The sequence below is a fragment of the Gavialis gangeticus genome, unplaced genomic scaffold, assembly GCF_001723915.1.
Source record: "Gavialis gangeticus isolate Ggan-Ray unplaced genomic scaffold, GavGan_comp1, whole genome shotgun sequence".
Classification (NCBI taxonomy): Eukaryota; Metazoa; Chordata; order Crocodylia; family Gavialidae; genus Gavialis; species Gavialis gangeticus.
The window spans coordinates 16774448-16783029 of NW_017729000.1; the positions used below are offsets into that span (position 1 = coordinate 16774448).

The 8582-nt window shown below is 48.3% G+C and overlaps 2 protein-coding genes across 6 annotated transcripts in view; one reads left to right on the forward strand and one right to left on the reverse strand.

The window, feature by feature from the left end:
* The window catches only part of FGF1 (fibroblast growth factor 1), a 117385-nt gene extending 117173 nt beyond the window's left edge, over positions 1-212 (reverse strand). For all 4 annotated transcript variants that reach the window (XM_019506361.1, XM_019506358.1, XM_019506360.1 and 1 more), the window contains exon 1: positions 130-212. The gene's annotated coding sequence lies outside the window, so the exon portion shown is untranslated. The remainder of the gene's footprint in view (positions 1-129) is intronic.
* Positions 120-8582, forward strand: part of ARHGAP26 (Rho GTPase activating protein 26) — a 456593-nt gene continuing 448130 nt past the window's right edge. For both annotated transcript variants that reach the window (XM_019506355.1, XM_019506356.1), the window contains exon 1: positions 120-273. In XM_019506355.1, coding sequence (XP_019361900.1) covers positions 120-273 — 154 coding nt within the window. The remainder of the gene's footprint in view (positions 274-8582) is intronic.

Genomic DNA, 8582 nt, shown 5'->3' on the forward strand with positions numbered 1-8582 from the left:
CCGCGCCCCCGCCTCGTGCCCGCCCGGCGCGTGAGGCGGCCGCCCCGCCGCGCCCCCGCTGAGTCCTCGCTCGCCCGGGGCAGGCAGGCAGGCAGGTCCCAGGTCCCGCGGGAGGCGCCATGGGATTACCTGCCCTGGAGTTCAGCGACTGCTGCCTGGACAGCCCACAGTTCCGAGACACGCTCAAGTCCCACGAGGCCGAGCTGGACAAGACCAACAAGTTCATCAAGGAGCTGCTCAAGGACGGGAAGACGCTCATTGCGGCGCTCAAGAGTAAGGGGCTGGCGGGGGCGGGGGCTGCACCTGGCCTGGGGCCCTGCCAGCCCGGCGGGTCTCCGTAAGCCCACCCTGAGCCAGGCCCGGGGGGGCGTTCCTGGCCGGTCGGGGTGCGAGGTGCCTGTGGGGGGCAGCTGCAGGTGAGCCGCCCGCCCCCCCCCTCGGCCCGTCCAGGAAGGGGCTGTGCTGGTCCTCGTCGGCCCCGCGTTTCGGCCGGGTTGGGGGGATGGCGCGGGCGCGCAGGTCGCCTGCTCCTTGAAAGGGACACTTATCTTCCCGCCCAGCTCTGGCAGGGCGCTGCGCTGTCGCTCCCTCCTGAACGTCTCCGGTCCTGGTGGAGTGGGGGAGGGAAAGCTTTGCTTCTAGAAATATATATTTTTTTTCCAGGCAAGCGATTTAAGCAAACGGATGCGGAGGATCGTGAACATGGTTCTTCTAGCTCCGACTTCTCTGGCAGGGTGAAAAATTGATCCGAGGGGCAGGTCCAGCAATGGACCGTATCCTTCTCGCCCGGGAAGCGTGTTGTGCAGTGTGGCTCCGTGACCCTTTATCTTTGGGCTAGATGCCATCCACCCATTGTTCCCAGGACCTCGTTCTCCACGGATATAGCATGCACTCTGCAACATTGCTAGTTGCGTTCCGCTACTTGCAGTGGGACCTTGCTTGCATGCCTGAGAGTTCGCTAGAAATAGCTTTCCCTTCCGTCTAGCAGGGTGAGAGCGCTCTGAACACATCACTTGTTTTGCCTGTAACCTAATGCTGAATAGATGCATCCTCCATAAGTGCTGCTTACCTCCTGAAAAGGAGTTGGTGCTGCTGCCGTTCCATCTGTATGTTTGAGAGACACATGTACAGATAGTTCCCCTAACGTGTGCAAACACCAAACCTGTTACCTGTGTACCTTTGACACCTGTTTTGAAGGGCTGAGCCTCACTGCACTGTCTACCTGCAAAGCATTATCAGCTTTGCGCATGTGTTAAATCCACCCAAACATTTATTTTAAATAACAAACCCTGTTCTGAAGTGTGGATTCAGTAGGGAAGGAGCCTTGAAGGAGGCTGGTAATGCTGCTGCCTGGCGTGCTGCGGTGAGCTGCTAGATGAGCCTTCTTTGTATAACGGCGAGGAAATTGCATGGTTGGGGTAGATTTAGACTCCTTGTACAGTTAGTGTCACTCACCTTGGACCTGCCCTGTAGCTTCCTTGCTGGCTCAGTCTTCATGCTTCATTGTTGTACTCCCGCAGCCAGCTTATACAAAGTGAAGTGGGGGATTTTTACTAAGGTCTTTCTTTGAAAATCGGGGTTTTTGAGTCAGGATGACTAAATATTCCTGACTCTCTCTTATTTGCCTTTCTCCATTACAAAATAAGGGAGCCAGACCTTGATGCTGCAATTGGCTCACTTTCCCCATGCTGGAAATGGGTCAGTTGTCCACCTTACAATACACAACGCTACCAGCTCAGGGGACACTGTATTTTGATCTTAGCCCCCCTCCCCCTCCTTTTTTCTGCCCTATCCCATCCTGATCAGATCACATCATTGCTTAGTTTTGCTTGTACAGCTGGGACCAAACTGTGGTGCACTTGTTTTGCTAAGACCTGTTGCATCCCTGGGTTGGTGATTATGGATAGAATATGGTTGGAGCTTAGCTATGCAGGCAGGACTAAACTCTGTTAGACTATGGACCTGGAGAGGCCATTTTCTTTATGTAATTTCTTTGATAAAGTAACTCCTTTTTTTCTACTCTAGAATGGCCTCAACTATGGATATTTTCACCGGCTGACTTGAGTCTTCTTTCATGCTTTTTAAGCACACTGCTGAGAGATCTTGTAATCTAAATGCATTCCTTTACTTCTATATTTTGGATTAGATTTTGCTCCTGTTTCCTCTTTCCCCCTCCATCCCCACAATTGGGATGAAGCTTTGCATATCCATCCCTCATGGCTGTGTTTCCTGTAGGATGTATTAGTATGTGTTTCAATGATGCTGTTACCTTGCATCTTGACACTGCCATATGGTATCCTGCCTGCTCCATGGGCTATATTGGGATGGGATCACCCATTGCAGTAGGACAGGTGACATTCCTGTTCATAGCTTGTGCGTGCTGGTTTGTCACTGAAGGGTTCTTCGTAAGTGAGCTGCAGCTGTTGGGGTTTATTTCTGTTCTTTCTCTCCTTCGGGTCAAGTTCTGAGTTGCAAATGTTTAGTTCCTTTTATGCTTGAAATCTTACCCTAGAGGTTCTGTGTTTCAGGCATTGAAACTCACGCTGTGGATGCATGTCTTTAAAGTATCTGGACAATGTTTATTCTTTAGGGCTGAGATCTGATGTCTTAAAGTGCCATGTTTGTCTCTGTATATGTAAAAAAGCATTTTCCTGCTTGACACAAGCAGTCTGTTTGGCGGTATGTTCTCCAAGCCAGTATATTCTGGCTATAGCCAGTCATATAGTGGAATAGAGAAAATTGTAGTTTTACACTGCTGGATTAATCAAACTGCAGTTCCAGTGAATCTGTTAACAAAGACTGGCTGTCCGAGGAATACTTGCACTTTCATTGTCAGGATCATGCTGTGAGACAAATATTTTGTTACAGTGACTTAATGTGGTGATTTTTTTGCATTTCTCCAGTGGCTTGTACTCATGGGCTTCTCCAGGATGTGGCACTTGGCTTTGCATATTCTTAGCTCATAATCCTTGGCATCTTTGTTGAAATCGGCTGTGATCATTCCAGTCCTGTAGCAACAAAGCCCAGTTACATGCCTACACAGTGATAAGACTTTGCAGCTGTATCTGAATTGTGGCAGGAAGATAATGCCAACAGTATTTCTGTAGATAAGAATGTTTTATGACTGAATTGCTTTCTAGCTGTGGCTCAATAAACGCCTTGGATGTCAGCCTAGTTCCATTGAAATGTTTGGGAGTTCATCTCTACATTGGGCAAGAGTATGGCTAAACACTTTTGCGATTGATTCATCATCTATGGAAGTTGGTGAGAGTCTGCATTGACTTCACTAGATTTTGGATCAGAGCCTATGTGACTAACTGCATGTAACAGCATCATGCTAGTAGGCATATTGTGTATCTGTTCAGCGTCAGCACAAGTAAGAATCTTTTTCCAGTGAAAAAATCCAATGGCTTCACTAGTTCCTGGCGTTCAGTATAAGCTGGCATTTTGAGGTCATGTAATTGCTTGTCTACAACCCTCCACTGAAGCACTATGTGGAAATCCTGCATCAGGAGAGGTGTTTGGCAGAACTATTGGGGTGGTCTTAGTAGAGCTTGCTGTCGGTGGTGTAATAAGGGTGAAACACTAACAGACAATACACTTTTTTCTGTAAGATATAAACATGAGCTAGATTCTTGTGTCATATAACTTATTCTAAATGTGATAAATCTCCTTTTTGTTGGCTGAGGGTTCAGTTGGGGGAGCCTGCAGAAATGTCTCTGCCCCAGCATCATCTCTTGCACGCTCTTGCTCTCTCCCCGTAGTTTCTGTGTCTTGTTCTGTTTACTCTTCCTTTTGTCACCTGCTGCTGAGTCGAGTGATGATGAGCTGTGGAGCAGACGGATGACAACAGCAGTAAACCTTGGCTGGGGGGCAGGGTATAGTGCTGTGCTAGTTAAATAAGAGGCTGAGGGGTGTTAGTATGAGATCCTGTGGCATAAAATGCTTGGAGACTGGGCATGAGTGATGTACTGTGTTTTTTACATGGCAGGTACCTCTGACAGCAGGAGTGGTGTAAGTAGCTGGAGGAGGGCAGTGGTGGTGGGGTGTGATCCAGATGATTGCTACGAAAGGGTTGCATTCAGCTGGCGTCTCTGCTCTAACTGCCTGGAATCCTCCAGCCCCAAGTATGAGCCCTGTTAAATGGCACTATATATAGGCCACAAGGTAGCCCTTGGCAAGAGCTCTCTCCTACTCTGTTTTAGTTTTTTTTTTCTTCTAGGTTAGTCTCATCAGGCAGCCCACTCTGCTTGTTAAAATGAACGCTGTCAAGCACTCTGTATTGGGAAAGATTGACCTGGTCTAAATGGATATAAGTCAGATTCTCCAAATCCAGATTGAAAATTTTTCTCTCCTGGTTTCTTTCACCAGCTCTCTCAGGTGCATGAGTTTCTCTACATTATAATGGAAGGAGCAGTAACATTGCATCTTGCTGGGTTTGTTGTTGTTCTCAACAGAAACAACTTTTGCTGAAGATATCCCATAGTGTTTAGGGGATGTTTCTGTAGTATGGATTTCTTATTTTATTATTTTTTTGCCTTTCCTATTTTAAAGCGAGGGAGGATCTGACACTGTTTCTATTGTCTCCATTTATTGCCTCCTGATATTTCCAGTGGCCTGGTTTTTGTCGCAACATGTCTCTTCTCTGCCACACCATGCATGCATGAATTATTCAGAAAGTTTAGCAAATGCTGAGCATTGAAGTGAGGCATTGGTAATGAACTGTAAAGCTTGGAGGCCATGGTTTCTCTTGGGCAGGGAAGCAGCACCTGCTAACTGGCACTAGTGGTTGCAGGCATTGGGAATATGTAATGTCCAAGCCTTTCCTTTCACTTCATGCGCCTTCCATGCGTGGGGGGATTGGGAAGCTCTTATTTGTTCTGGCATCTCTCCCTATACCTTCTGGCACAGTACCCTCCCTTGCTAGTATGGGAAGCTTCTAGTTCATTCCTTGCCTCTAATTTGGTGACTCATCTGATTTTTCTATTTTGGTGGAGGGGAGATAGTGAGGTTTGATTTTTTTTTTTTTTTTTTTTTTTTTTTTTTTTTTTTTTTTTTTTTTATATACATCACGTCTTTTACTCTTGCCACTACCCCATGCCTGGTGCCCCATGCTGCAGCTACTCGCAGCCTGCCTGGGGCTGCCTGTGTCTGCTCTGGACAGCCCCGGGCTGTAAGCGCTTGCAGCGCGGGGCGCCGGCCATGGGGCAGGCGAGGGGCCGCTTTTCTCCGTGCAGGGAAGGAGCCCAGGGAAAAGCTGAGCGCAGGGGGGAAAAGTGCCCCCTCCCCTGCCCCATGGCTGGTGCTACCTGCTGCAGCTGTTCACAGCCTGCACAGGGCTGTCCAGAGCAGGCACAGGCAGCCCCACGTGTTGTGCGAGTATCTGCAGCACGGGGTGCCTGCCACTGGGTGGGGAAGTGGCTGCTTTTTCTCCCCTCTCCTCCGTGCTCCTTCCCTGCTGGGGTCCCCCTGCCCCCAGCTTACCTGTGGTTCTGGTGCGGGGCAGCCACACACTCCCATGGGCTTCTGGCTCGGGGGTGGAGCTGGGTGGGCCTTGCTGTTGTTGGAGCCCGCTGAACTTCCCCTGGGTCCTACTGCCCTTGGTTCTTGTCATTTTTTGGCAGGAACTAAGGGCAGAGAAATATTAATTTACTACATTTTTTAGGGGCCCTGCAGGCTGAATAGAATGGCCTCGCAGGCCACATTTTGCCCACCCCTGCTCTACATACTAGTTTTCTGTCTGTAAACATGGTGCTATAGACCAAGGGGCCTTGTGTCCAGATTCCTAATATTTTCATGAAGCATTTTGAGTTGGAAGATGATGCAGAACGCTTGAAGTTGCAGCTTGCCCATGCATCACTAGGACACGAATCACTGGGAGTCCTTTCAGGAGTGGCAGGGTGTATTGTCAGACCTTGGCCTTATAGGCGGGTCAGGATATGACTTGCTTCCATTTCCCATAATACATTGCTGTTGATGTTCAGTCTTTGCAGGCCAGATGCAATCAGTTGGTGGACTTGATCTAGCCTATGGAGCATAGGCTGCTGACTCCTGAAGCAGAGGTTGTTCAGTGGCTATCCTAATCCTGAGGTGCCAAAATTCAGCCCACAGGCTGGATCTGGCCCATGGAGCCTTTTTAATCGAGCCTGCTGGGCTCCTGATGAGCATTGCTGGTTGAGTGGGTGGGTGTGCCACAGATCTGGGACTCTTTTTAGCGTAGCTGAGCACGGCCATCAGCAGTGAGCTTGGCCACTGCCCTACCCCTTGCCACTGTTGTAGTGGCCATAGTGGTAGCCCTTGTGCCCTGGGCTGGATCTGGTATCCTGCAGTTCAGATTGAGCCATAAAGCTCCAAGTGAGTTTGACACCCCTGTTCTAGTCAAATACAGATGTTGGCTGTAGTAGGAAGAAGACTTATAGGGACTTGATCTGGGAATGATGTCCCTTGCCTGTTTTGGATGGCTTGTAGTAGTCCCTTGTGCATGTGCTCAAGGTACTCTGTTACTACGGTGAGAGGGGTTCCACAGGTATCTTGTTAATTATGATCAAACCTACCTTGTGGCAGTGGAAAATACTCTTGTTTTCCTACAGTGAAGGAAAGGTACCTGGTACACAAGAACTCTGCCGAGGTGCTGAAGTACGTCATCTGGGGCAGTGGTCTCCAAAGTGGGGTGCGTGCACCCCAGGGGGTGCACAAGACGATCCATTGGGGTATGGGAAGAAAATATTAGAACTCCTATTTATATTTATTTTTTTTAATCTAAAAAATATGAAAGAAATTAAGCTTTACTAATATTTAATACACGGATTGACACTGGCACCTGTATGTCAGATGGTCATGTGTCACGTACGGTACGCAAGGTATCCTGAGGGAAGAGTGGGAGTTCCACAATGCGGAGGGGTTGACAGTGGCGCCCTCACTTGTTTGTTCACTTTCAGTGTATTGCAGTGTATATATTGGGGGTGCGTGCTCAAAAATTTTTTACTGATAGGGGTGCACGATCAAAAAAGTTTGGAGACCACTGATCCATAGCAGGAGGCACATGCAAGCTGCTATTGTAGAAGCTACTTTCAAGTTATTGGTTGCATTTTCCAAGTGACCTAGGCCCTTTGTAGCCCATTGCTACTGAATAAAAAGAAAAAAGCAGTCCCATAGATTAAAGTACTGAATGCTCTGGCTTTCCCTCTTCACTGGAAGTCCTGTCTACTTATATTATCTACATCAGAGTTTCCCAAACTGTGGTATATGTACCTCTGGGGGTATGCAAGAGATCTCTGGGGGCATACGGGAGAAATTGTGTAATGACAGATTTAATTTTTATTCTAATACTTAGCATGTAAGGGGCTAAAATGTAAAACATATGCTGTAGGGGTATGCAAAATGGGCTATGTTGGATTGAGATTTGGCCCGAATTGGGGACAGTGATTTGATTTGTTGATTCGGATCACTGTCCCGACTCAATTCAGCTGCATCCGAATCTAAAGATTTGATGCTGATTTGGAGAATTGGCGATTTGGCCATAGACACAGCTTTAAATGTTTTTTCTACGTACCTTGAGGTACCAACGCAGCTCGTGGATGGAGTGTCCCACATGAGTGCGGGGGGGCCCCCCGTGTGCTTGGCGGCAAACCCAGAAGTAGACTGGAAGTACTTCTGGTCCACTTCTGGGTCCACTGCTGAGCGTGCCCTCCCCCAGACCCAGGAGACACCAGTCACTGAGCCAGGGGGACATGGGGAGGCCCCCCGCGTGCTCCCTAGTGGACCTGGAAGTGGACCAGAAATGCTTCTGGTCTGCTGCCAAGTATGCTGGGGAGCCACCCACGCTCCTGTGGGATGCTGCATCTGCCCCACCATTTCAACGTTCACGAGCTGCCTGGTACCTAGAGGTATGTAGAAAAAACATTTAAAGCTGTGCCTATGTCCAAATTATCAAATCTCTCTGAATTGATTCAGAGGGTTCTGATTTGATTCGGAGAGACTAAAGGTTCTGATTCGATTTGGCCACTGAATTGGGCTGAATCTCCACCGAATTGAATTGGCAACTGAAGCTTTGCGTGGCCCTAATATGCTGATAGGGGTATATGGGCAGATGGTAAATCTGGAAAGAGGTATGCAATAAGAAAGTTTGGGAACCTTCAATCTACATGCTTTTGTTGAAAAGGGAAGAACAGCTCCATATGTGCACCCACATCTGTTCCAAAACTGAATTTTATTTATTTTAGTGAAATAGCAGTATACTCCTATGGAGTTGCTGGGAATCCCGGCTCTGGGGACACCACTCCCATGTGAATATTCTCAGATCGCTTGCACACACTTTCCAGTGCATCCTTGCATACCTGAGCAGAGGGGGTGACTGTCACTGTACGTGAGCCTTTGCTGCAGTCTGATGCCACCTTATTTTAGGGCTAGCTGAGTGTTATCTTTTGGCCCCCAAGTTAGTTCACACCCTCAATCATTAGTGTCTTGGCAGTTAAGTACTGCTGCAGGGTGCAATCTGTGTGTGTCCACAGACCATAGTGTGTGATGCAATGACTTCATAAACGACTTTGTTATTTGCAAACAGGCTGTTAACAGGTGACACG